The sequence below is a fragment of the Oryza sativa genome, chromosome 7 (assembly GCF_034140825.1).
Source record: "Oryza sativa Japonica Group chromosome 7, ASM3414082v1".
NCBI lineage: Eukaryota > Viridiplantae > Streptophyta > Magnoliopsida > Poales > Poaceae > Oryza > Oryza sativa.
In genome coordinates, this window is record NC_089041.1 from 19,105,025 (window position 1) to 19,132,689 (window position 27,665).

Consider the following 27,665-nt stretch of genomic DNA (forward strand, 5'->3'; position numbering starts at 1 on the left):
TTGTAACGAACACAATGGTGTAATCGGATTATAGATCGGATAAGTAATTTGAGAGAAAACTTTGTTTAAAGAGGAAAAAGGGCATGCATGCATGTAGTACGAGTCCGATGTAGTAGACTCCACGTCTTCTCCATATTCAGGCGTCGCTGGTTAAGGAAAAACGAAAATAGATTTTACGCGGGTTAGATACGTTCTCTGGAATCGCGCGCTGACGATACGCACGCGCGCGTTAGCTTTCCTCGATGCAATCTGCACATGTGAAGTGGGCATGATGCATGTTATATTTGGAATGTTCACGTCAAAAAATGTTATATTTGGAAAGTTAATTTCTACTTAGTTTCTGTTACAATAAATAGACTAGACCCGTTTTCTTTCTAATAAATTTCATTGGTCCACAATTAATGTTAATAGATTAATACCACCTTAAAAATTTATGTGAAAGGATCACAACTTAAATTGGTAGCTATTAAAGAATACATGTTGACCGGTTGAGGTGGTGATCAGATTGCCCTGCACACGCTGAGCTAGGCAGGCCAGGGCTTGGCTGCTCTCTCTCTCATTATATTTTGCAACGGAAAGGAATTGAATCAACGTCATTACCTCTGCAACAAATGAAATTAAAGAATAATCCTCTTTGGACATATAAAAATCGATCTTTAGGAAACTCTCAAAATATAACTATTTGCTGCTGAACATCAAAATATAAATTTTCAGGTCAGAGGGAAACAATGCCAAAGATCAAAGGTCAAAAGTACTCATTGCCCGGCCTCTTCGGTGACTCCGGCCGGTCTCACCAAGGTGGTCACCATGTTCGGCGCCGTCCCCAACGATGTCGCCATGAGCCTCCGCAAACGAGCTCGGATGATGCCCCAGGTAGAACGTCGTCAACCGGTACAAGTCAGTCACCATTCACCACCATTACTGATGATCTCAATTGCACACCACACCACAATTAGCATCGATCTGCATCATTCATTCCAGCGTACTGTGTGATGTTTAACCACTAATATTTTGCCTGCTCCACAAGGTCTATCACCAGGTGGGCGTGCTGAACCGCTACAAGGTCTACGACGTGTACCCTATAATTTTTCGCTGGTGGTAATAGGCAAAAACCGTCACTAAAAATATAATGAGGGGTGAGGAGTTACAGACCGCCAGCGAAAATTTCGCTGGCAGCCAAGCTAAGAGGCCTACCAAAAAAATAGTTCTATTTTTGCTAGCGGCGATGCTAAGAGGCCTGTCATAAAAAATCGGGTTTTCGCTGGCAGCAAGTTACAGCACCGTCAGCGAAATAAAATTTAACGCTATAAAATCACCGCCCCCACACCAGCCTCGTCCTTATCCTATCTCTCCTCCACCTCCCTCCACTCCCTCTCTCCCTCCAATCCTCCAGCGCCGGCAACGGAGGACTGCGCGACGAAGGCGACGGCGAGCTCGGGTGCGGGCGGTGGCTCTCGGGAACGGGAAGTGGAGCTCGGGCGCGGGCGGGGAGGCCGGATCCGCCGCCACCGGATCACGGGGAGGGTGGCACCGACCTCGACGCCGTCGACCGTGCTCCTGTCTCCCTCCTCTCCGACCGTGCTGCCCCGTGCTCCCGGCTCCCTCCTCTCCGACCGTGACGCTGTCCTCATCGTGCTCCCAGCTTCCTCTTCTCCGATTTGAAATTTTTTTTGTGCATGTTGTTGTTCCAGATGATGCACATGTTTTGGTCTGTGTAAATGATGTTTGATATGTGCTAATGATGATTTTGTATTTCGTGTTTGAATTTGGAAGTGAGCATCTAATCTAGATCTCTAGATGTGGATTTGAATTTTGAAAATGAATCAACGAGCTTTTCTCCAAATCATCTTCGCTGGCGGCTGGGTAGCTGCATGGGTATATTTTTTGGCCCAAAATAGATTTTCACTAGCGGCCTATTTAACATAGCCGCTAGCGATAATTCATTTTTGCTGGCGGCCGTCTTAAGCCAATTGCCAGCGAAAATGGATTTTTGCTGGTGGCTGGCTTAAGACGACCGCCAGCGAAAATGAATTATCGCTGGCGGTTGATAACCGCTAGTGAAGATCTTGATCTTCACTAGCCTTTGCTTTGTAGCAGCTCCAAATTCCACCAGTGAAAACCCAAAATAACCGCCATGAAAGATGGTTTTCGTAGTAGTGTTAGTATCACTCTGAGTGGAATTAATCGACGTCCCGCAGCACCCATTCAGTGGTTCGTCATGCATATGTACCGCCACCATTGATGCCCCTTTCGCTAGCCACGAAGAGAAGGAAGAATCTAACAAACGGGGCTAAGGACATTTTTGACATGTTACATGGTTTCTTTCTCATATCTCATTACACTAGAAAAAATGTCCGTGCGTTGCAACTGGTGAAGGTTATTTTAGTATTATTATTGTTATACGGTTTAGTTAAGGTAAAATTCACTGTGGGAATTCACTTGGATATATATTTTTCTAGACAATAATGAGCTGCAATTAGGAGTCCAATCATCTCAAGTTAGTATGCGAGTTTTTTAAAGAGATATCTTATACGACTTCTTCTGTATTTTCAAAAGCGAACGAACTTAAAACCCGACTTAAATACGGATTTGTATTTCCAAAATCGAACGAACTTAAAAACCGACTCATACATGGATGACGTACCAAAGTACTAGCAAAAACATCTTCAATTTTTATAATAGTATATAAATGTATATTTTAGTGAGCTAGTGTCCATCAACAAATAACCATATCTTAAGTGAGAAATATTGACTTTTTATATGTCAGGAGCTAAAATCATAAAATCACGATGCCTTAGAACAAATTTTGTCTAAAATAGCAGCCGCGGTATCCCACATCTAACTATCAGTTTTTAGGGTGCCCAATAGTGGTGTTACAATTTTAGGATATCCTGCGACGAAATCCACAAGTTTTTAAGTGTCCTATTGCAAATTTTTACATACAAACAAATGCTCGATGAGCACATAATCGAATAATCAAGAAAAAAAAATGGTGCAGTGGCAAAGCCCCGCAACTACAACCCTAGGCGGCACACTGTCCCCTATTAGTTAATGCTCAATATATAATGATATTATTGTAAGCATTGAAAATATAATTTTCATATCAAATGCTTAATATGGTTAAATTTGTGTAGGCTAGCTATATTTTTTTTCTCCTCACATGTTGATGTTGTAGTCATACATGGGTTTATGGGGTTGAAGCCACAAGCCGCTACCAACTCTTCAAGCATGCTTTGTTTAGAGAACTTTCACATGAATGCTTAACTACCGTAAGAATCCTCCAAAATCCTTTTATCCCAAATTGAAATTATATGAATTTTATAGAACTAGATGAAACTCCGAGCGTTGCTATGGGAGTTCCGTAAAATAGTAATGTACATAACATATAACATATAAGATAGCTAGATGACATAACTTTATATGCTTTATATAACTTTCATCTTTAATCGACCATGAAATAAGTTATAAATAATTAAGATGATGTGGTTTATAACAATTTAAATCATATATAGGTTGATCATTCAAAAGGAAAGCTAAGGTGATACGTCTCAATTATCGAGAGAAAAGAAGCAAGGTAACACAGATTAATCATCCACAGATTAAACAAAGGAGAAGAAATGAGGGAGACAATTTAGACTATAGATCAATCATCCAGGTGCAAAAACAATTGAGATGATGTGACTTAACGAAAGAAGAGAGAAATAACATTAACTGTACTTAGTGGAGATAAACTTTATATATGTATAGGATTCTCACATGATTTATGATTTAGTGTATGTGCTTAAAGAATCCTTTGACCCAAATACCACCTAATATAAGCAGCGCTGGCTTTGAGGACAAATATTTGGGATTTCCAACGCCCGAAGGTAGAATGAATAAAGGCAAATTCCAAAGTTTACAAGAGAAAGTTTGGAAGAGAATTCTGCTATGGGGTGAAAACCACCTTTCTGTTGGTGGTAAAGAAATTCTTATTAAGTCTGTCCTTCAGGCTATTCCAGTTTATGTCATGGGCATCTTCAAGATCCCGGACTCGGTTTGTGATGAACTAACAAAAGCCGTCCGTAACTTTTGGTGGGGCGCCGACAGAGGAAAAAGGAAAACTCATTGGAGGGCTTGGGACACCCTGATTAAACCGAAACAGTGTGGAGGTATGGGTTTTCGAGATTTCAAGCTTTTTAATCAGGCGTTGTTGGCCAGGCAGGCTTGGAGGATCTTGGACAACCTGAACAGCTTATGTGCTAGAGTTTTAAAAGCTAAGTATTTCCCCAACGGTTCGATTATAGATACAAGTTTTGGGGGGAACTCTTCCCCAGGATGGAAAGGGATAGAATATGGTCTCGAACTTTTGAAGAAAGGTATAATCTGGAGAGTGGGTAATGGTCATTCCATCCGCATTTGGCGTGATCCTTGGCTTCCTAGGGATTTCTCCAGGAGACCCATCACCAGGAAGGGTAACTGCCGCATTAAATGGGTTCCCGATCTTCTGAACGATAATGGTGAGTGGGATCTTGAAAGAATCCAGCAACATTTTAACCAGATTGACACTGATATTATACTGAAGATTCGTCCCTCACGATCTCAAGAAGCTGATTTTGTGGCATGGCATCCTGATAAACATGGGATTTTCTCTGTTAGGAGTGCCTATCATTTGGCTGTTTCCCTGGCTAATGTTAACTCCAGCTCTAGCTCGTCTGGGCATGATCTTAGCAAGGCTTGGAAGTTAGTTTGGAACTGTAACATACCTCAAAAGGTTAAGATCTTTGCGTGGAAAGCAGCTACTAATAGTCTGGCTACTCTGCAAAATAAGAAGACAAGGAGATTAGAACCGATGGCCATCTGTAGCATATGTGGCAGGGAAGAGGAAGATGTAGCTCACGCATTATGCCGCTGCCCTCACGCGACTAACCTTTGGCTTTCTCTGCGCAGTTCAAAGGACATCTCATTTGAAGCGGGGGCTTCTTGGTCAGGCTCTGGGTGGATTCTTGACCAGCTAGGGCTGATTGCAAAAGAGGAAGGGGCAATGTTTTTGATGCTGCTTTGGCGCATCTGGTACAACAGGAATGAGATATACCATGGGAAATCTGCTCCACCAGTGTCTGTCTCGCACAGGTTTATCGTCAGTTATGTGTCATCTTTGCGAGAAATCAAGCAGTTCCCTCGGGCGGATTTCGCCAAAGGAAAATTTGTGGTTTCGAATTTGGGCTGCATGAAGGGGACATCCCAGGTGCCTGATCCGAAGGTGCTTAATCATTGGGAGAAACCAAACCCGGGCTGGATGAAGCTGAACGTCGACGGGTCGTTTGACGCTCGATATGGTTCAGGGGGAATAGGTGCTGTCCTCCGTAATAGTGCAGGCAGTTTGATCTTCTGCGGGAACATGAGCAGATGCGGCGGCGCTCTGGAAGCTGAACTTCTGGCGTGCAGGGAAGGAATTATTATGGCTCTTCAGTGGACGTTGCTTCCATTTATCGTGGAAACTGACAGCCTGGAGCTTTTGAAGCTTGTCGGCGCTGGTAGCAGTGACAGATCAGAGCTAGCGTTTTTGGTCAAGGAGGTTAGAGACCCCTTGTCCGGGAATAGGGAGATTATCATTAGGAAGATTCACAGGGAGAATAATTGTGTTAGTGATTTCCTAGCAAACAAGGGCGGAAGTGAGTCCTTGACGGCCTTCTGGCCAGACAATAGCTGTGATTGTATCTCACACCTTGTTGGTGTGGATAGCTTTGTTGAGTAATATATCTCCCTTTCCCCGCAAAAAAAGAATCCTTTGAAATTAGACTTGCCGATCTTCCCGTTGAGAGTGACGCCGCGCGGTAGGCAGCCCACCAGCCATGCATGCGACTGGACTATGCGTGGATAAACGAGCTCGTAGTAGGCCGTGCAACGGAGGCCGGAGGAGGTGTCTGAACTTGGACTTGGTTACTTTTGCTAGGCTCTAGGACGACGTACGACCTGCCGGTTAGAGTCAGGCGTCCGGCCGAATTAAGGTGAACGAGTTGGACCCGGAGTGCGCTGATTTTGCAGGCTGCGGCCCATACTCCACGCGCCCAAAGACGCTTACCGATCTGTGGGGGTTTCTCTTTGGGCTTTGCCGTGAATTTTTCACTTTTCGGAATTCAGACGTACTTGTTGCCTTTGCCGGGGCCAGAACGAGTACAGGAGGCACTGCTCGACGTCTCGCTGATGAACCCCAGAACCTTCCTCGATCCACGAGTGGTGCAGCCGTGGTGTGCTTGCTTCTGACCTGCAGCTAGCGACCATATGGTTCGGACCATATATACGGCCACGCATGAAGGCGCTCACATTGCCACTACATGCAAGAAATTCACGGGAACACATAGACGATTGTGGAACTTTGAGAGGGGATCGATGGACACTAGTATAGAAATCGTTTTTATAGGTGCCCAAAAGTGACTTTTGCATACGGCCAGTGCAATAGTATGCGCCAAAAGATCTGCGAAAATCATATTTTTACGTACGGTATGTCACCAATACCGGCCACATGCGAAAATAATTTCAGCGAAAAAATAAAAATAACCCAAATCGACTGAACCCTAGCCCGCCGTCGTCGCCTGCTGGATCCGCGTCGGACCCACCATCATCATCGCCATCGGATCTTCTGCCCCCACCACCCACCGTCGTCACCGGCGTTGGATCCACTCGCCCCCACTGCCCGCCGTAGTCGTTGACGGCGCTTGATCCGTATGCGGCAGTGACGCTGCTGCCGCCCGAGCCCACCATATTCCATGCCAGATCCGTGTCCACCGTTGTCGTCGTCGGTTCCGATCCACGCGAGTGAGGGCCCCCAGCGCCGGATCTATGCAGGAAGGGACCGCTGCCACTGGATCCATGCAAGGGGTGCCACTCCCAGCCGCCTCCTCATCGGCGGCAGTGGCGGCGCCCGCTCCCAGCCCGCCTCGTCAGCGCTGCCCACTCCAGCGCGGTCAGGAGAGGAAGAGAGGGGGAGGAAAGGAGACAAGGAGAGAGAGAGAGGAGAGGAGAGCTGGAGAGGGAGAGGAGAGGAGAGGAGAGATCGTGACAAAATTTGAAGTGGTGAAAGGGAAAAGAGAGAGCATAGAAAATATCTGTGGAGAAGAGGGGTTATTTCGCATGCGGATCATTGAAGAAGCCCGCATGCGAAAATCTTTTTTTTTCCATGTGGCCTCTTAAAACACCACATGAGAAAATATGCTCACTTTTATATGCACACCTGTGAAAATAGATTTTTGATGTAGGTCTTTTATGTAGCCGTATATGAAAATGAAGATCGATTTTTGCAGACGCGATCAGTTAAGATCCACCTACAACACCTATAGTACCTATAGTGGCTATCGTACAGAAAAAAACGTTTATGTAAAGCCGGGTGGCGTGCATGCTTATAGGCATGTACGTACGCTTGAACCTGCCCATGAGGGCGGTGAGGTGGTTGGTGTTGGCGGCGCGGAAGTAGATGTTTTTTGCTAATTTTTTTTATGAGTTTGATCATCTAAATATGTTTGAATAGGAAAAAAAATTAAAATGACTTGTTATAATATCGAACAAAAGGAGTACTATTTGGCACGTGAACATGTCTGACTTTGCACCGGTCAAATTCAAACGTTTATATATACAGCTAGCGTAGCCGGATGATAATGATTTGATGTATATATCTGCGGAGATATATTGCTGATGATAATGTCATACTTCCTCCGTTACACAATGTAAGTTATTTTAGTATTTTCCATATTCATATTGATGTTAATGAATCTATACATATATATATCTATCTAGATTCATTAACATTAATATAAATGTGAAAAATGTTATAATGACTAACATTATGAAACGAAGGGAGTAACGATTATGATGATAATATCTGTTTTGTGGCGTCAAGGCGCCGGCAGCAGCTAGCTAGCAGTCAATGTTAGGTGCAGGTGAATATGCGTTTTGTTTCTCATGCAGCATGCTTGCATGCATGAATGACCAAGCCAATAGCGGCGCGGTGGGTGGACGCTCATGAGGCTAGCAACTCACGACCATACGTGTGCCGCTCGATCGACTGGCTCGCCGGCCGAGTTCACTATTAATTTGGCTGCCGATACAGTTGTGTGTTCAGATTTGTGAGTTGTAGTAGCTATAGGCTAGTATACTGCCTCCGTTTTTTCTTAAAAAAAGAAAAATATTTTAGAAAATCAAAGACATATATCAAGCTAGCAATGGGCTAAAAAAATCTACTATATCCTCCATTAATTCAAAAGTTCTTTATGAGAAAAATCCAAAAACTAAAAAATCACTCTTGTAAGGATGGACCGACGTACAGTCTATCGCAAGGTATAAGTTTAAGTTCGGGTTAGGCAACTATATTGTCTTGTTTTGATGATTTCTGTTGACTCAGGATAGATTTTGATATGAGGCCATATGCATATGAAAGGTGACAATGTAAGCATTTCAACAAATCCAAGATCACCTAAATTGAAGTTGGCATGAAGACGCTAGGTTTATTTGAAGCCAGTGATGTTTCTTAAGACCGAACTGGATTCCAAAAATGAGCTTGAATATCTTATAGATCTTCCATTCATCCGAGGTATTGTTTGGTAATGTTTTATATTTCTCATGCTTAATTGTATAAATATAGTTGATGGTCACACTAGTTATAGAAAAATATAGTACTACACCAAATTAGTTTTTGTTAAACCCATCATTGAATATAATACTTTTTTAATTAAATAATGCTTTTTTTATGAACTTGTCCAATTTATAGAAGTTTAATTTAGGATGCAGTGAAACAAATTTTCGCATCGACATGAGAATTTCGTAAGCTATTCGACTAGACTGTATCCATCCCACAAGTTTGTACATTGCCAATAGTTAGGACGACATGGATAATTTGGGATCACTAGAACGGATACCATCATCTCAATCGGGCGGCAACCCCCATCTCAATCGGGCATGGCGTCCGTCACAGGCTAGAAGTCACTGATGTGAAAAGTTATCTCAATCAGGCAAACGGCCGTCACAGATGAACCTATCTCAATCGGGCCATAATTAAAGCCCGTCACCAATAGCTTTTGACCCAGACGATCAGTTAAACTATAGCCCGTCACGGATGACCTATCTCAATCGGGCCTAAGTTAATGCCCATCATAGATGAGTCCTCTCAATCGGGTCTAAGTTAATGCCCGTCACAGATGAGTATAATCTCCAAAAAAATAAATTTTATTTTTAGGCATGCCGTCTAGCCTCTCTCTCAGGCCAATCTTTTTTGTCCTTACTCGTGTGCACCTGAGAAGAACTTCCCGATCAGTCACCCATCCCGAAATTGCTACAGGCCAAACACGCTTAACATCAAAGTTGGCTTCCGGAAGAGTAGTTGTAACTTGTTGCTATGAGTATTCTATTAATCCTATTAAGCCCTAGGCCAAGATGTCACACCCCAACATCCCTCATTCATATACATTCATTCACATACACAACCATCAAAAATCCTAAACAACAAAATTGTATAACTCACCGAGATCTACAACTATTGTATCGGTCCTTTGTACAAGTAAGTTTCATTTGAACAATTCAAATTTTGAATTTTCAAAATTTAACAACTTTGAACAAAAATTAGGGTTAATAAATGATTTCAAATGGAAAAGTCACCAAAACCAAAGTTGTAGAGCTCATCGAGGTGCAAAATTTTTATTTTGGTCATTTCTCCATCCGACTCTATTTAAACAATTTGAAATTTGAAATTCAAAGTTTGAGAAATTCAAACATAATTTTTTGTTAGTGAACGACTTCAACTGAAAAAGTCATCAACAACAAAGTTGTATAACTCATCAAGATCTATAACTTTTATTTTGGTCATTTTTCTATATAATATTTTTTGAACCGTTTGAATTTGAATTTGAAAATATGATAACTTCAAACAACATTTTCAAATACTAAATGATTTCAACTGAAAAAGTTATCAACAACAAAGTTGAATAACTCATCAAGATATAAAACTTTTATTTTGGTCATTTCTTCATCTGATAAAGTGATAGTAACATTGTTCACAAAATTGACATATCTCTTATCTGGTTTTATAAACTATAACACATATATGTAAAATTTGTGAACAATGTTACTAACATTTTATCAGATGAAGAAATAACCAAAATAAAAGTTTTAGATCTTGATGAGTTATTCAACTTTGTTGTTGATAACTTTTTCAGTTGAAATCATTTAGTGTTTGAAAATGTTGTTTGAAGTTGTCATATTTTTAAATTCAAATTCAAACGGTTCAAAAAATGTTATATAGAAAAATGACCAAAATAAAAGTTATAAATTTTGATGAGTTATTCAACTTTGTTGTTGATAACTTATTTAGTTGAAATCATTTAGTATTTGAAAATATTGTTTGAAGTTGTCATATTTTTAAATTCAAATTCAAACTGTTCAAAAATTGTTATATAGAAAAATGACTAAAATAAAAGTTATAGATCTTGATGAGTTGAGCTATACAACTTTGTTGTTGATGACTTTTCCATTTGATATCATTTACTACACGTAAAATTATTTTGACTCATAAATTGAATTATTGTACTACAAGCTAATTATTTTGCTATAGTTCAACTTACAAATATAAACATTTCATATGAAAAATGGAAAAATACTCATCGGTGACGGGCTTTAGTTAATGCCCGATAGAGATTAAGTCGTGTCAACCGGGGATTAGTATATAGCCCGTCACTGATGAGTCATCTGTGACGGGCCTCAAGTTGGTGCACGTCACGGATGATGGTCATCTGTGACGGACCTCAATTTAAGGCCCGTTTGAGATATGGAATGTTATCTCAATCGGGCCTAAAGTTGGTGCCCGTCACGGATGATGGTCATCTATGACGGGCCCTAACTTTAGGCCCGTTTGAGATATGGAACGTTATCTCTATCGGGCCTAAACTACGGCCCGTCACTGATAGGTGTCATCCGTGACGGACTTAAGTTTTATGCCCTTGTAATATGTCTGTGCGACCATATCTCAATCGGGCACTTTTTCGGCCTAATTGAGATGACTTTCTTGTGACGGCCCGCTATTTCCAGGCATGTTAGAGGCCGTCACATATATAAGGATATGTACTAGTGGATTTTGTTGAGACATTTGCTTACAACAGCTTTTGCTAGGTTTTATATGAGTTCGTATACGGTACTAATTAAGAGTAGGCGGCTGAAGCACTTGGCATGGACCTGATTTGTTCAACGGGCATGAATTATCTATTGACCAATTATTAGGAGCAAAGTGAACGCCGAATAATATCGATCTTGACCAAATTATTGGGAGAAAAGTAAAACGTTGGCGCATCAACGTCGTCAAGATGCCTGCAGTACTGTCACTGTGCCCGGCGGCTTACTGTTAACTACCAGCATGCTCTTAGGAACAATATATTCTTGTGTTTAATTTAAACTTAATTATATTTAAGTCTCTCTTGAAAATTTCCCCAAGTTAGGAAAGCCTGCTATATGGAAGAAGGCAAGATTCCGCCCATGTAGGGACTTATTCAATAGATTTTATTTTTTCAATACGCACTTTCTCCTTGCCGATCTTGTTTTTAGCCATATACTTGGACAAGAAATATATCTTTTATGGACGAAGGCAGTAGATGAAAATAGCTGGCTAGCTTAGGGCTTGTACAACCACGTTTATTAACGGGCTCTCTCGGTTGACATGCATGCAAATTTGATGACGTGGAAGATAGAAATGAGGGAGGGGGGGGGGGCACTACTAGAAAAGGCATATTAACGTAGGGGTCTCATTTTCGCAGGCGGACATGACTCTTAAAGCCAAATGACCGTCTACAAAAATATAAATCGGGGTGAAATGGTCGGTCCGTCTGCGAAAATCTATTTTCGCAGTGGTCCGCTTGCGAAAATAGACTTCACTATAAATAGACTTGGGGAAGTGTTGATTTTTTCTAAGTCTCCAGTCTCCACCCACGGCCGGCCTCTCTTCCCACACCTCACGCCTCCTCCTCTCCCCTCACGCCGCCTCCTCTCCCCTCCCCTCACCCTTCCTCCTCTCCCCGGCCGTCGGAGGGGGAGCGACGGCGGCCACGGCGCGGGGTGGCGTGGAAGGCGGCGGGGCGGCGCGGTGTCCGGCTGGCGGCGTGGCGTACGGCTGACCGGAGGAGGGAGGGAGGAGGCAGGCGAGGGCGGCGACGGTGTCGACGACGACGGGTCGGGGTGGCGGCGGCGGCTCCCCTCCCCCTCCCTCCCAGATCTGGCCGGAGGAGGGAGGGGGGAGGCCGGCGGCAGCGGCGACGACGACACGCGGAGCTGCGGCGGCGGCTCCCCTCCCCCTCCCTCCCAGATCTGGCCGGAGGAGGGAGCGGGGAGGCCGGCGGAGGCGGCGACGACGACGACGGGTCGGGGCGGCGGCGACGACGACGCGCGGGGCGGCGGCGGCGGCTCCCCTCCCTCCTCCCAGATCCGGCCGGAGGAGGGAGGGGGAGGCCGGCGGCAGCGACTACGGGGCGCCGGCTCCCCTCCCCTCCCCTCCCAGATCCGGCCGGCGGAGGGCAGCGGCGGTGAGGCGCATGGCGGTGTCAGTGAGCCGCCGCCGTGATTTTTTTTTGTTCGTTTCATGGATTTTTGCAGGCGGGCTGTTGCCCCGACTGCGAAAATCGTTGATTTTCACCGTCGTTGTGCTACAAGCGGTCCAACCCTCCGCCTGCAAAAATCACTTTTGTCCGCCTGCGAAAATACTTTTTCTAGTAGTTGGGGGGGGGGTGAAAAGGGAACCGTCGTTTCTATGCAACGGTTCAGAGTCGACTCTTAACATTTATTAAAAAAAAATTGTTGCAGGGGAAGAAGAAAAGGAAATAAGGGTAAAAAAAATATTTTGGTGTAATAATAGTTAAGAGATCTTATTGTCTCACTATTGTATGAGGATGGTTTCTAAGTGATATATATTAACTAACAAACCAATATTGAACTTTATATTTGTACATGCTCTTACGTAAAGTTGCTAGAGTACGATTAACTTCTAGGTTTAAAATCACTGCTTATATACCTGGTATTGTCGATAGTTTACAAGAACATTACGTAGTATTAGTAAGAGGAGGAAGGGTTAAGGATTTACCTGGTGCGAGATATATATCGCATTATTCTAGGAGCCCTATATGCTGTCGCAATAAAGAATCATCAACAAGGGCGTTTCTGGTGCAGTAGTGCATTGTATATTCTTATCATTTCATGATGCCGTGTAAATCGCTTATAGCTTTTGTTTATGTCATGCCATATTTGTGTCTATGCATATATACATAGGAGGAGAGAACAGGGGAAAACAGAGAAGAATACTATGCTTTTATGGAACAGAGAAGAGAGTAAATGAAGAAGAGAAAGGTATATAACAAGATGGGGGAAAAGTATATTATTTTACCTCATGATAATATGTAGTGAGCTTATAGATAACTTAAATTAGAAGACATGTCAAGATTAGGTCATATACTCATATCCCCATGGATTCGGGCAATAACTCTATCTCTCATAATATATCCACATTTGATGGAAATTGACACTTTGAAAGCTTGTTCAATCGCTTTTGTTTTTACCCCTCTTTTTGAAATCAGTCGGCCCTTCTTTCACAGGCTAAAATTAACTTGTAAATTCCTTTGCTTGTAACTTGTACACGCATGTTCCTGCAGAAAAGGATGCATGCATATCGCTCGATGGTTTGGATAGAAAATAACTTTTAGGCCCAAGCTGCGACATTCTTTTTAACCTTTTTTGTTCGTAAAATTGACGGTATGCATGCATGCGTTTAGAATTCTACGCTCGTGAAGTGTTGATACTCATCAAATTCCAAACTCTCTGCTGCTATCTTGTTTGCAACCGATGGCTGCTTTGAACTTCTCGAGATTTTCCCCTCAAAAAACTTCTCGAAATTTTGTAGGCAAGAAAGTATGTGATTTGAGCCCCCGACTGTGTGCGCCACGGCTGACGCGCACATTGGCACGCATGACTCGTTGAACATTTAGACGACCCGGTAAGCCCACCACCGCAGCACAGTATAAGTAGCACACTTTGCATGCAGCTTTCGCAAGCATATTCGTGCGACGTAACGTGCATGCATGGCGCCTAGATCATCTCCGGCCATTGGCGGCGGCGGCGGCGGCCGTGTCGCCGTCGACCTCTACCCGTTCCTGCGCGTGTACGAGGGCGGCCACATTGAGCGGCTCGTGCGCAGCACCGCCGCCGTGGCGGCGTCCCACGACGACGGCACGGCGACGTCGGCGGCGGTGCGGCCGGCTACTAGGGACGGCGTCGCGACGAGGGACGTGGTCGTCGACGAGGATACCGGCGCGTCGGCGCGTCTGTTCCTTCCCGGCGGCGGCGGCGAAGGGAGGAGGCTTCCGTTGGTTCTATACTTCCACGGCGGCGCCTTCGTCACGGGGAGCGCGTTCGGGCGGCTGTTCCACCGGTACGCGGCGTCGCTGGCGGCGCGCGCCGGGGCGCTCGTCGTCTCCGTGGAGTACCGCCTCGCGCCGGAGCACCCCTTGCCCGCGGCGTTCGCCGACGGGTGGGCCGCGCTCCGGTGGGCGGCGTCGCTCGCCGACCCCTGGGTGGCGCGCTACGCGGACCCCACGCGGCTGTTCCTCGCCGGCGAGAGCGCCGGCGCCACCATCGCGCACAACGTGGCCGCGCGGGCCGCCGGCCCCGACGGCGACGACGTCGACATCGAGGGCGTGGCGCTGCTGCAGCCATGCTTCTGGGGCGCGCGGTGGCTGCCGTCGGAGGAGGCGGCGGCGGCCGGCTGGCGCGACGATGAGCCGCCGATGCTCGCGCCGGGCAGGCTGGACGCGCTCTGGCCGTACGTGACGGGCGGCGCCGCCGGCAACGACGACCCGCGGATCGACCCCCCCGCCGAGGACGTGTCGTCGCTTCCATGCCGCCGCGCGCTGGTCGCCGTCGCCGAGAAGGACGTCCTGAGTGAGCGCGGCCGCCGGTACGCCGCCCAGCTTCGCGGCGGCGGGCGCGAGGTGACGCTGGTGGAGTCGGAGGGCGAGGACCACTGCTTCCACCTGTACCGGCCGGCGCGCCCCAGCGCCGTGGAGCTCATGGACCGCGTCGCGCAGTTCATCTCGCCGGCGAGCAGCTGCCTGCAGGCGGAGGAGCTCCATCTCCATGGCCGCCACCGCACGCTGTGTCATGGCAACGCGACGGCTGCGGCGGCAACACGATCAGGTGCACCGAGACGTCAGCTCGTCGTGTCAGGGGGACCTACTACTGCTAAGTTAGGCAGGCCAAAAACGAAAGTTTGTGGCGGGCCTGCTTGTAAGGCCCAAACTGCTCTGTGCTTGGGCCCACGAGGAATGGGGAAGGCCCAGCGTCATGGATTTGTGGGCATGGGTGGCCCAATGCCAAGTGGGACCAACAAATATTCCGTTTCGTCAGCTGCTCTACGGGTGCTGTGCTGAAGGCAGAATCAACTTGTCCTCCATGCAGGTGCTGAAGAGACTGATAATACATTTATTTATTACAGGACTATTTTGTTAAATGATAAGGCTTTATATATCAATCTAAATGTAAATCTATTGTATACCAATGATGATTGTACGTAGATAAAAGAGTAAATTTCACAAAATATAGATACTTGGCTCAAATGATCATAAAACTACAGATTTAAAAATATGTATCACAACAATACAGATTTAATGATGAAGTTATCAAAGAACTATATATTCTAGAGTTAGATCATAGTACTATTATCTATTTAAAGTTATAAAATCTGTAGTTTTGTGATAAAATAGTTTTAAATCTGGTTCCATTTTGTCCGCTTACGCTTGGCATCATTGCAGATAGCCTCTCTTAGTGAACCAGCCGACTGTCGTACGTCGTCGGGTCATGTCACGTATGCTTGCCCCCATCTCCTTGATGGCACCTTGACCAATCGATCACGTGCATTCGTGCATCCATCCTGCAGTGCAGCACAAATGAACGAGATCAATTGGATGAGATCTGCCCTCCATTGTTGAGGCGTTTTGCTGATTGTCGTCATGTAGATATGGTGCGGGCTAGGGTGTGAGGCGGTGCCGCTAGACTTAACTCATCAGACTAAGCATTGATGGGTGTGTTTGTCGTTGCGCTTGCAGCATGGGCATTTGGGCCAATACTATAAATTTGATGTTAGAAGCATTAGAAATACTATACATCTTTTCTCTCTGTTTTGAGGAGAAAAGGAGTATTTTGTTTTTAATTTTTATGTCTCTACATGACCAAATTTTGGGTAGCGCATAGTAAAGAGAAGCAAAGCCAATGCTTGACGACGCCGTTGTTCACGCTCGCTCAGCTAAAAGAACACACATGGCATTTTTACATTCTTGGTATGCTTAAGGGACTAGCCGTACAACTTTCAATTGTTGTTTTAGTAACCCACATTAGCTAAGTATAATTATGCATGAACTTGAGGCAGAGTAATCATCACAGTTTTTACCACATTATTACACAAGCTTACTATATATACACACGACAACACTGACCGCACCTGGGTTAGACAAATATTATAATCAATCCATACATAGACAACACTATGGATATATTAATTAGAGAGGTATAGGCGGAAACACAAGAAAGAACAAGCATGTCATAACAGATAACGGAGTCTAGCCATGCATAGTGGGAGAAGTGACATCTCATCAGAGGGGCTTCATCATTCAACTTGAATAGCATTTTCCTTTTTCCAAGAGATCACTGTCTTCTGTTCGTGTTCCTGATGAGTTACTTCATGCTCTTGATAGTGATGACTGTCATGTGTCTGGATTTCTAATTTTTTGAGTTTGGGAAGCATACTCAACTTTATTTCTACTTTCTTCAATTTCTCCACGTCAACCTTGAGCTTCTGTAGACATCGAAATTTATTAGAAAAGAAGACAAGTTCCTGATCCTTGTAGGATCCTAGACACAACGCAAGTGTGACAAGAGAGGGAAGCTTTGCTAGCTTGTTAATAAACTCCTGAGTTACTTTTGTTTCCTTCAATGTAAGCATAGTCAGATTAGGGAGGGCTAACCCATTATTCAGTTGATCAGATGAAAAGTCCAACTCCCCGTCTAGAACCATAAACTTGAGGCGACGCAAGAACAAGGTGGTGAATACACTTGATGTAATATTGTTACCTTGTAAGTTTAGAGTCTTAAGGCTCTCAAGCTTTCTTAGAGCACTTAACAGAGCTTTGACATTACCATTTGAGATTTTCCAAATAACTAAGCCCTCAAGATGGATCATCTCTCCAAGTGTATTATCCAAGCCTTGCTCAAAATCTTCAAGTTCTATGGAATCAAGTGTATGTAGCTGCTTCAAATTGACAGTTTGCTTGGGTAATTTGAGGATAAAACCAAACACATGCCTTAGTGTCTTGATCATCCAAAATGCCTTTGGGAGCTTCCGGACTTTAGTTTCCCTTACATCCAATGTTTGAAGGCTTGTAAGATTTCCTATGGATGATGGGATGTTTTCAAGTGAGCAAGAAGTGATTCCAAGGTATTGGAGGTGAACGGCTTTGCCTATTGCACGTGTCAACCTGTTACCTATCTCAATGCCTTGTATATTGATAACACGGAGGAACTCAGATCCATGCAATAGTTCTTTTATGTGAGATTTGATATTCTTCTTCTGCATAGAAGCTATAGTACCTTGTTGAGGGGAACAACATACATATGCTTGGATGCTTTTTGTCATGGTCTCCAATTCCTCTTTAGGCTCTTGCTCAAACTGGGAGAAGATGGATCGTAGCTTCGGCAATGGATTTGCTAGAACAGCATATTTATCAGTGTAATTCTGCAAGGAGAGACGACGAGCACTTGTCAATGTGGGGATATCATCACCACTATGTACCTCTAGGAAGCTTGCCTCATGTGCTTCAAACTGCAAAAATTCATGGACTTTGTTTTGGATGGTAACAGTCATATTGCTAACATTGGAATCATCGTCCATTTGAACCAGACTGACTAGATTCCTAGCCGACAACTCTTTCAAGTAGAAGTAGCCAATGTCCTCCATTGACTTGCCAACTTTTGACCTTAGAAATCCCTCAGCTACCCACATAGACACTAGGTTGCGTGCCTCAATGGTAACATTGGCTGGAAATGCAGCAAGATACAGGAAGCAACATTTCAGCTCATGTGGAAGATCATCAAAGCAAATTGAGAGCATATCATCAATTTGTTTTGATTGCTTGGACTTAAGATATTCGAATACCTTCTGCCACTCACCAGTGGACTCCTTGGTTTTCATAAGACCTGATAAAAGAGCAATTGCAAGTGGTAACCCTCCAGTAATCTGAAAAATAATATCATCCTCATGGTTTTCAAGGTCTAGATTTTGTACTTCCATATGGTGTAGGAACATCTTCTTGGATATACTTTTGTCAATTGTTTTCAACTCAATGGTGACATGATGATAGTTGCTAGGTGGCTCCTCTGGCTTACTTTCTGTGATATGAACTATTCTACTACCCGCATGACCAATCGGGAGTGTACTCAAAATGTTGTTCAGTTCAGTACCACTAACTTCACCATCTATCACCAACAAATACTTTTTTTCTTTTAATTTCTTTTCTAAAATTTCGAGGACCTTATTTCTAGGGCAATCCTGGTTGTCTGTTGTTAGTTGTTGAACAATTTGTTGTAAGATATTGGTAGCGGATAGGTAAGGTGCAAAACACTCCATGGCTGGAATGTCGAACTGCTTCTGCTTACCTATTTCTTTAAATATTTTTCTCACAAGAGTTGTCTTGCCAACACCACTTTTTCCAAACACAGAGATTATGACTGGATTGTGTTCTTTGCCATGTAGATCTTCAGGTGTAGTAAGAAGGACTTTCTCTAGTTTTTTTCGCTCTTCCACATGAATCGGCACGTCTGACTCATGCAAATATTCCCTGTGGTCAAATCATAAGTATACCGTTATTATCAGTAATAGTACGTATAATTTTAATAAGTGATAACTATATCCTAGTTGTGCCACAAATGTAGTTCACTAAAAGAGTTAATTTTTTTCTTTGCCTTCTGACTTGTAAGTAGCAGTATCTCTTTGTACCTTTCAAATATTTCAAAGAGATCTGAAAACATGAAACTATTAGGTGTAGAGCCTCGTGGGTTCCTTAAAGGAAAAAGTCTACAACCACTTGATGTATTATAGTAGGTGTTTTGTTTACCCCTAAGGCTGTGTTCGGTGCTCTGGGTTCCCAACCCCTCTCCCTCGTTTTTCGCGCGTACGCTTTTCAAACTACTAAACGGTTTGTTTTTTGCAAAAAGTTTCAATACGAAAGTTGCTTAAAAAATCAAATTAATTCATTTGTAAAAAAAATTAGCTAATACTTAATTAATCATGTGCTAATGGACTGCTTCCTTTTCCATGTGGAGGAGATGGGTTCCCAACCCCAAGTTACGAACATAGCCTAAGTATGAAAATGGGTTTAATTTCTACCCCAATCAACCCCCCCCCTCTCCCACCCCTAAAAAAGGAATGAAAACTAGACTAGCTAACAACCTAGTGTGATTTTACCAGGTCATGCAAACTAGGACGGAATTGGCCTAATAACGAATTCAGCCAATCTTTTTTTTAAGAAGTTAGCTTGAAAACAAACACATAAGGGTATTGTTGGTTGGCTTGGAAAATTGGGCTAACCTGTTGGCCATGTAAACAACTAGGAAGGTAGCCCACGCATTCGCACGAGAATGTAATGTAAGTTACGCTTGAGTAACTTGTAAGGTGGAATATCAATGAGATGACACCTGCTATGTTTGAAAAGTACTATTTCTTTGAAAATTTTCTTCGTGGACATTGCTTAGATAATTTTTTTACAAGATATTTGTAAGTTTTGAACTATATAATATTTAATTCATTACTATAAGCAATTATCAATAATCTTCTTTATTTTCTAGAAAGAGTGTTTCAATAAATACATAGGAGATATATATTGTACACCTCGTTTCACTGTTATATATGTGATTTATAATTTATTTTTTTAAAATATACCTAGTCAACATGAGTTCTAAATATAATGTTAATAGTAGCATATATATAACTTTTTAACCAACTACGTACTTCTACATCTTGCTACCTTAGTATATCTTATATATGCAATAATTGGAGAAACTCATAATTCCAGGGTATAGGATAGATGGAAGACCATTAATATCTAAGCACTTAAACATGGTTATGGCAATGGAACATACAATGGTTGTTCCAATTTTTGAAAAGTAATAACTATTTTTTACAAATTTATTAGAGTCTCTCTAATTAATTTAATTCAATCCCTATTGATATTTTTTATACTTTTCTATTTTATTTTATACAAGTCTTATTTTAGTTTAAAATATAGGCATTATGGATCATGAATTGTTGGTTTAATCATTTAATAGAGCAATAATTAGATTAGAAATTAGATGTATATCTAAAAATATAGATACGACAAAATATTTTTCTTAACTAAATTGTCAGCACCCCATAGAGAAAAACCACGGTTTGGGTTTTGATGACGCACCATGCTTTGCAGCGGGACATATGGAGGAATATATGTTGAATATAGTAGAAATGGTGGGTGGATTTTGATTGAAATATTATGATATGGTCTACTTGTATATTAAGTTTAGGACATATTAATAATTAATTGCTATGGTTGCATGTTGAGTTACATGTGCTTAGTAGGTTGATGTGGTATATTTGTAAGTTAAGCTTTAGGTTAGGTTAATAATTACTATGCTTATATGTTAAGCTTTAGGTGATTAGTGAGATGTAACTGTAGAAATGAATGGTTTCAAAAGATGAAGTGTTAATTATGTCCACTATATAAGTTGAGTAGTGCTTCTAGATAAACTTGATAGTGGGGTTTAGATTTATTCCTACATTACGAAAAACTCCCTATAAAAGTGTTAACACCTAAATTAGACACCAAACATTGAAAATAAGAAAACACAGCCATATATAGAAAAGACCCGGTTTGCCATATGAAGCTGGTTTGAGCCCTGCCATAGGGTTGATTAGACCGATGGTGTGGGCCCAATTTGACCGACGGTATGTGGCCGGTCATACCAGCAGATTCGACTTCGAGCCCAATTTGTGGGTTATTAGTTTCCTTATTTTGTTCCAAGGTTTCTATAGTCCAAATTATTCTCTAAGCCTAATAGGATGTGGAGAAGGCCCTACGGAGACAAGACCAACCTCTTCATAAGGGCAATGGATGGTTCGATTCTAAACCCCTGACCACCATCCATCGAATCGTTCTTTTACATTTACTTCTCAGCCATGTATTTTTACTTTATCCTATAGTTTCATCCATCTTTGTCGATTTGCGCCATATATCATCCGCCTTCGCTGCGAGAGTGCAATACCCTTTGAAGGTTTGCCTCGTAAACCTTCCGTTTCACCCATGAGACTGGTTGTTATTTTCAAATCGATCTAAATCAGCCTAGACGTTGGTTTGATCTCTGAATCAGTTCCGCTAGTTAGTTTTATTCTTTTCTAAACCCATCTTTGTTAAGAGCTTTTCTACTCCGAGGTGGCTGGCGACCCTGTTAACACCGTAAATTTTTAGGTGAACCCATGTTGGTCAGAAAAAGCACCAACACAGGAATACCATTTGCTAAATGAGATTTAAAATATTTATATTTGAAGTCCAATAATTTGATTTTTTTTTATTCTCAAACTTAATCTTGGAATTCAAGTGTTTTCTATTGAACTCCATGTTTCTGATTTTAATGTAACTAAAAGATAAAGTTCCACAATTTTGAAACTTGAAGTTGGAATAGCTAAGCCTTTATTTCTACAGAAGAATAATCAAAGAACCAAATCCAAATAATACTAGAGATCTAATACATGTAGATAAATATTGCAAAAGGTACTTCTGTCTACTTACAATTTTTTATGGGTGTAAGATATTGATGTAGAAGCTTTCCATGTCCTAGTTGTCTTCGTGTTTGCCTCCTCGATCTTGTATTTATGTTTGTTTTCAATGATGTCCTCAAGCCTTGAATTGATTGCTTTTATTTTCCTAGACAGCTTGTGTCGAATGTGTGCCTGTGTTGTAAAGGTCGTGACAAGTTTTGCGGTGGGACGAATCCACAATGGGTACCTGAATACATGTACATAAAACTATTAGAGCAATTTTTTTTTAAAACTAGACCATCAAGAGCAGATATCTCAAAACAAGACCATATATTCAACTTTGTTGAAGCATAGAAGCATTATTCATTATTAGATCATCTATTAATCAAGTGGTTGATCCTTTTTTTAGACCATTAGACCAGTACTGACAATTGATCTCTACTTTCGACGCAAATCCCCACTAAGTAATAGTTGCTAAAATAAAAAAATTTATAATCTAGATAGACCAAAAGCATATGTATAAGTATCATATAAATACATACAAAGCTAAACTAAACTATAGTTGTACTAAAACTTAAGGAAAAATATTCTATGGAACTTATTGGTAAAACAAAGGATGGCTGATTTTGTTGCCAAAGTTTACCCTAATTAAGATATGAATGTTTCATTAAACTTTTGAGACTCACATCTACTTATTGGCTAAACTTTGTGGTTGCAAGTGTAAAATCAAAGTGTGTTTGATTCTTATTTCCTGATGAACAATTGACATCTGAGATTATTTGTTTTGATATATGGAGATTATTGAGGAAGTGGTTTTGGCACCGGTCAGACTGGGATGATTGTGAACAATGTTTTCAAGTGGTAAACAGGGATTTTTGTCTGACGGGACCGGTCAGACCGATGTTATGTGCGCGGTCAGACTGGTCAGCCCGCGGTTTGACTGACCAACTCTGTATCGGTTTCGGTTTCGGGTTATTTATTTGGATACTCGTGGATAATTCATGTTTATGACTTCTAGATGATTTCTATGCATATGTAATACTGTTGTATGCTAATGTTGAGTCAAGTTGGAGAGAACTTGTATTCGGATATGGTTTTGTGTTAGATTCATGTGTAGGTGAGTCTTGACGCCTCGAGAGAGAGAGTTACCGGAGATGGATCAGGAGTTAACTTGGGAGAAGATGATGTCCTGACAATCGGAGTATCTTGCAGGATGCTTAGGCTAAAGATCAATGCATGTGGTTGTTGGAGATTCCATATGGCATACGATGGAGATATTGTATGCGTATAGGATGAGAAGTTTAAATTTGGAGGGAGTCCAAATTTAGTACAATTGGAGTTTGTGAAAGTTTATGTGCCATTAATTTGGTTTTGGTGATTAATGATAAATCCAATTACATGAGACTAATATTGTTAATTATAAGCATTTCTTTGTCTACTAGTCTCATATGGATATGAAAACGGAATATGTGAGAAGTGATTCCCAGACATCATATAAGTTGAGATAGAAACGTTCATTGATGGTGGACCTAAATCACAAAGATGAAATGAATAGAGATCAAGCCATGTATCACTCTTTCTCTCTGTTCACATATTGATATTTTCATGTGATTACATAAGCATGTGAGACTAATGTTTTGTTTGAGCCATATCTTGTTTAGTCTCTTTACATTGAGAACATGGAGATGATGAAGGTATGTTTTTATTTTAATGTCTATATTTGATAAATGTCTTCTATTCTTGTATAGGATAAGCTCTCAATGTTTCATATCTTGTTATACATACTCTTGCTTCACACAAATATTTCGTATGCATACATTTAGGGGGAGTAAATACTATACCTTAGTTATGCATGTACTTGATCCAAGTGATTCACTTTTATTTAATTGGGATCTTTACATTTGAGTATACATTCGAGTATATGACACTTGTGGTGTTGATTAGTACTCATTATTTATTCATATAATAATTTTATTGAGTTGAATGAGAGAAATAGGTCCCAAGGATTGCAAAGGTATTGTTGCTCAAGTGATCTCATTACACCTAAAGATGCCAATGATGACAAAGTGAAGATATTGAAGATATGGGATACGAAGTGGCTACTATGGCAAGACGGTGAAGGGCAAGCGATGCTTGGTTACGATGGACCATGCGGCGGTCAAGGGCAAGCAAGGGGCTTGGCACCGAAGAACCAAATCCGGTGATCAAGGGCGAGTGAAGGCTTTGTCATGATGGACCGTGCGAGGCCATTTGAAGCTACAAGTAACCGCATCAATCATCTAAAGAATATATGGTGAAACGGTTTCGGCATTGGCATCCCTTAAGACAATGAAAGAAAGATGGAAAGAAGACATTCCTATTGGTATAATTCTCCTCCTATTTACATTTGAGTTTAGGAATGTCGTACTATTAAGACAGTGGAGGGAGATGAAAAAAGAGAGAATCCACTCAGTACCACTAAGTTTATCGTACTTCTACAATCTACCACTCACTTTGTCAAGTTCAATAATATACCATCGTATTTTCTTTAACCTCTCTTGTGTGCCCTCGCCGTCCATGCGCCGTTAGTTGGCATCCGTTTGCTGTATTGAATTTTCTCTTAATGACTAAAATACCCTTTGGCTAATTTATTCATCCTTGTTGACTGAAAAGTGAAAACCCTAGCAAATCAATCTCTCCCCTAAATCATTCTCTTCCTCTCTTCCCAGCGAGGCGGCGCCGACTCCCAATCGCGCCACCGGCAGCCCGACTCCCCAACGACGCGCTGTCGACCGCCCAACTCCAAATCGACGTGCCGCCGCCCGCCGGTCTCTAGAATCCCAATCGACGCGCCACCGGTCGCCGGAATCCCCATTGATGCGCCGGCCACCCGTCTCCACTCAGTACCCAGTGACGACCTGGCCACAACCAGCTGCATTCCGGCGGTGATCCAGTACGCCACGCCATCGACGCAGGCGACCCCTCCCGGCTGGAAACGGCCGCTGGCACCTACGGTAGGCACACTCTGCCATGACAGCGGTGCGCTGCCGCCGAGGGCGTACACCTACATGGCATCGAACGTGCCAGACTTGTTGAAGTAGCACGGGACGTGCACGCGTCTGGGGAGCACGGCAAGAGCCACGCCTGTCACGGCGGCGGCGGCATGGACTGCGACGCGCGTCGCTGGGTTGGCCACCGTGACGGCGCCCGTGTCGCCGTCCAGGACGCAGATGAGGCCGTTGCGGGTGCCGATCATGTCGACGGAGCAGGAGCTGGTCCACACGCACCTGTGACGGCCTCGTGCCTCGTCGACGATGTAGGCGGACGCCTCATTGTCGAGGCCCTTGACGAAGGTGAGCATCTTGGTCCGGACGTCACGCTCCAGCGTGCGCTTGTCGACGGTGTCGCGCCACCGCCGGCACACGAGCCGGCACCGTCACAAGGAGCTCGTCGGGAGCTGCGATAGGATGACCACCAGAACATCCGTCGGGAAGTCGACGCCCACATTCTCCATTGCGGGGGGTTTCCTCGGCAGCATCGTTGTCCTCACCATGATCCGTTCAAACTACTAGTGCACATTGAAGCTGGTGGGTACTGGTGGTTTTAGTCAAAGGGTATTTTAGTCATTAAGATAAAATTCAATACAGCAAAAGGATGTCAGCTAACAGCTCATGGACGGCGAGGGCACACAATAGAGGTAAAGAAAACACGATGGTATATTATTGAACTTGACAAAGTGAGTGGTAGATTGTAGAAGTGCGATAAACTCAGTGGTATTGAGTGGATTCTCTCATGAAAAAAATATGGGTGATATTTTTGCATGCAGTGCAGATCACTTATCCATCCGCATGCAAAAATCATGTGGCTTTTTAAAGTTTGAATCGAATTTTATAATAATAAATGAACTCATGTGAAAAAAGTTATCAAAAACAAAGTTGTAGAACTCATTGAGATCTACCAATTTGCTTTTGGTTATTTCTTCATCCAAGTTTGATTGAACTATATAAAATTTGAATTTTAAAACATAAGAAATTCAAATAATTTTTCGGGTAGTAAATGATTTCAAATAGAAAAATTGTCAACAACAAAGTTGTATAACTTATCAAGATCTACAACTTTTGTTTTGGTCATTTTTCTGTATGACTTTGTTCGAATAGTTTGAATTTGAATTTGAAAATATGATAACTTCAAACAAAATTTTTAAATACTAAATGATTTCAACTGAAAAAGTCATCAACAACAAAGTTGTATAACTCATCAAGATCTATACCTTTTATTTCAGTCATTTCTTCATCCGACAAAGTGATAGTAACATTGTTCACAAAATTTACATATCTCTCATTTGGTTTTATAAACTATAAGAGATAAGATATGTAAATTTTGTGAACAATGTTATAATCACATTGTTGGATGAAGAAATGATCAAAATAAAAGTTGTACGTCTTGATGAGTTCTACAATTTTATGTTCATGATTTTTTTCACCTGAAATTATTTACTACTTCAAAATATTTTTTGAAGTTTTAAAATTCAAATTTTTAATTGATAAAACAAAGTCACAATAAAAAAAAGGCCAAAATAATAGCAGTAAGAACACGATAATATGATAGAGCATGATTTTAGTAACATTTAGGAAAATGAATCATCCAATTCGGAATTCAAATGAGTGAGATAAACTAGTTTCAAATTTTATTTTCACAAAATGAGTTTATTTTTTGCATGCAGATCTCTTAAGAGCCCGCATGGAAAAAAATCGATTTTTCCATACGGCCGTCTTAAGGAGCCATATGCGAAAATACCGCTCGATTTTTCCAGACACGGCAACTTACGCGGTCCGTTTGTAAAAATCATAAGATCTCTTACAGGAAAATAGTTTTTTAAGTAGTGCTAAGTCCATCATTTCATTTTTTTAGCCATCAATTTTGATAAATTCATATAGTTTAACATCATAAGATTTATATTTTTAATTCACTATAGGAAATACTTCCATAATATATAACTCAAACATTGTTAAACTATATGAAATTTTAAAAATTAACAATTATAAAGATGAAAATGTTTGACTTATGATAAAACTAGAACGTTATTAGTATTTTGAAACGCTCTCTGGTTTTTAATGTATTCATGTAACGTACGACTATTCGTCTTTTTTAAAAAGAATATAAATGTTATTTACTTTGTTGTCTTGTGACTTATTTTATCATTGAAAAACTATAACCTTAATAACTTATACTTTTACATATTCATACTAAAAGATTTTAGTAAAACAAATAATCAAATGTTACTTAAAAAAATAGAGGTAGTATACAGTAGTACTAATAATGTGACATACCTGGACTTGTCCAACTGGAGATAGTAATGGTCGAGCGCGTCCTCGGCGTCGAAGACGGCGTCCCGCGTCTGCAGCACCCACACCTTGGTGACCTCGTCGGAGACGGCGCGGCGCTTGGCGTCGGCCTCCCGGAGGAAGGCCTGCAGCCACATGAGCTTGTCCTTGAGCTTCTGGATGTCGGCGTTCACCCCCACCAGCGCCCGCGCCTGCCCCAGCGCCAGCTCCTGCAGCCTCCCCACCAGCGGCCCCACGATCGCCTCCGCCATTGATCTCGACCTACCTCCGCCTTCTCCTTCTCCTTCTTCTCCGGCGCCGGCCGGGCAACAACGACGCTAGCTTCCTAGCTAGCTATACTGCTTGCTCGTAGTCTTCTTGCAGCAATGGCCGGATATCACAAGCATGCATATAAACATATGTGTATATATAGAGAGAGACAACACACGTTAACGTTTGATCCATAGTAGCTAGTAGCTAGCTATAGCTACATAAATGTTTGCTTTGAGTCCTAGTTCAGGCAAGGATTGATG

At 42.3% G+C, this 27,665-nt stretch overlaps 2 protein-coding genes and 1 pseudogene across 2 annotated transcripts; 1 reads left to right on the top strand and 2 right to left on the bottom strand.

The window, feature by feature from the left end:
- Positions 1-14,051: 14,051 nt before the first annotated feature.
- Positions 14,052-15,579, top strand: LOC107276825 (probable carboxylesterase 2). Its single transcript, XM_026027196.2, has one exon. The coding sequence runs from the start codon at positions 14,076-14,078 to the stop codon at positions 15,420-15,422; it is 1,347 nt and encodes a 448-aa protein (XP_025882981.1). The 5' UTR covers positions 14,052-14,075; the 3' UTR covers positions 15,423-15,579.
- An 834-nt stretch (positions 15,580-16,413) lies between these two features.
- On the bottom strand, positions 16,414-27,520 carry LOC107277901 (putative disease resistance RPP13-like protein 2). The gene is made up of 3 exons (XM_026026842.2): positions 27,139-27,520; positions 21,861-22,076; positions 16,414-18,881 (listed from the first exon to the last, which is right to left on the bottom strand). Exons 1-3 carry the CDS (start codon positions 27,402-27,404, stop codon positions 16,655-16,657), a joined length of 2,709 nt encoding a protein of 902 aa, XP_025882627.1. The 5' UTR covers positions 27,405-27,520; the 3' UTR covers positions 16,414-16,654.
- LOC136357502 (F-box protein At5g49610-like) lies at positions 24,170-25,761 on the bottom strand (annotated as a pseudogene).
- Positions 27,521-27,665: the final 145 nt, after the last annotated feature.

Bases quoted from the DNA above. Each gene is read 5' to 3' on its own strand.
- LOC107276825 (XM_026027196.2), top strand. From the start codon at position 14,076: ATGGCGCCTAGATCATCTCCGGCCATTGGCGGCGGCGGCGGCGGCCGT.
- LOC107277901 (XM_026026842.2), bottom strand. From the start codon at position 27,404: ATGGCGGAGGCGATCGTGGGGCCGCTGGTGGGGAGGCTGCAGGAGCTG. The intron at 22,077-27,138 runs GTATGTCACATT...ACATGTATTCAG, and splicing joins CTCCAGTTGGACAAGTCCAG to GTACCCATTGTGGATTCGTC. The intron at 18,882-21,860 runs GTAAGTAGACAG...ATTTGACCACAG, and splicing joins TCTTACACCCATAAAAAATT to GGAATATTTGCATGAGTCAG.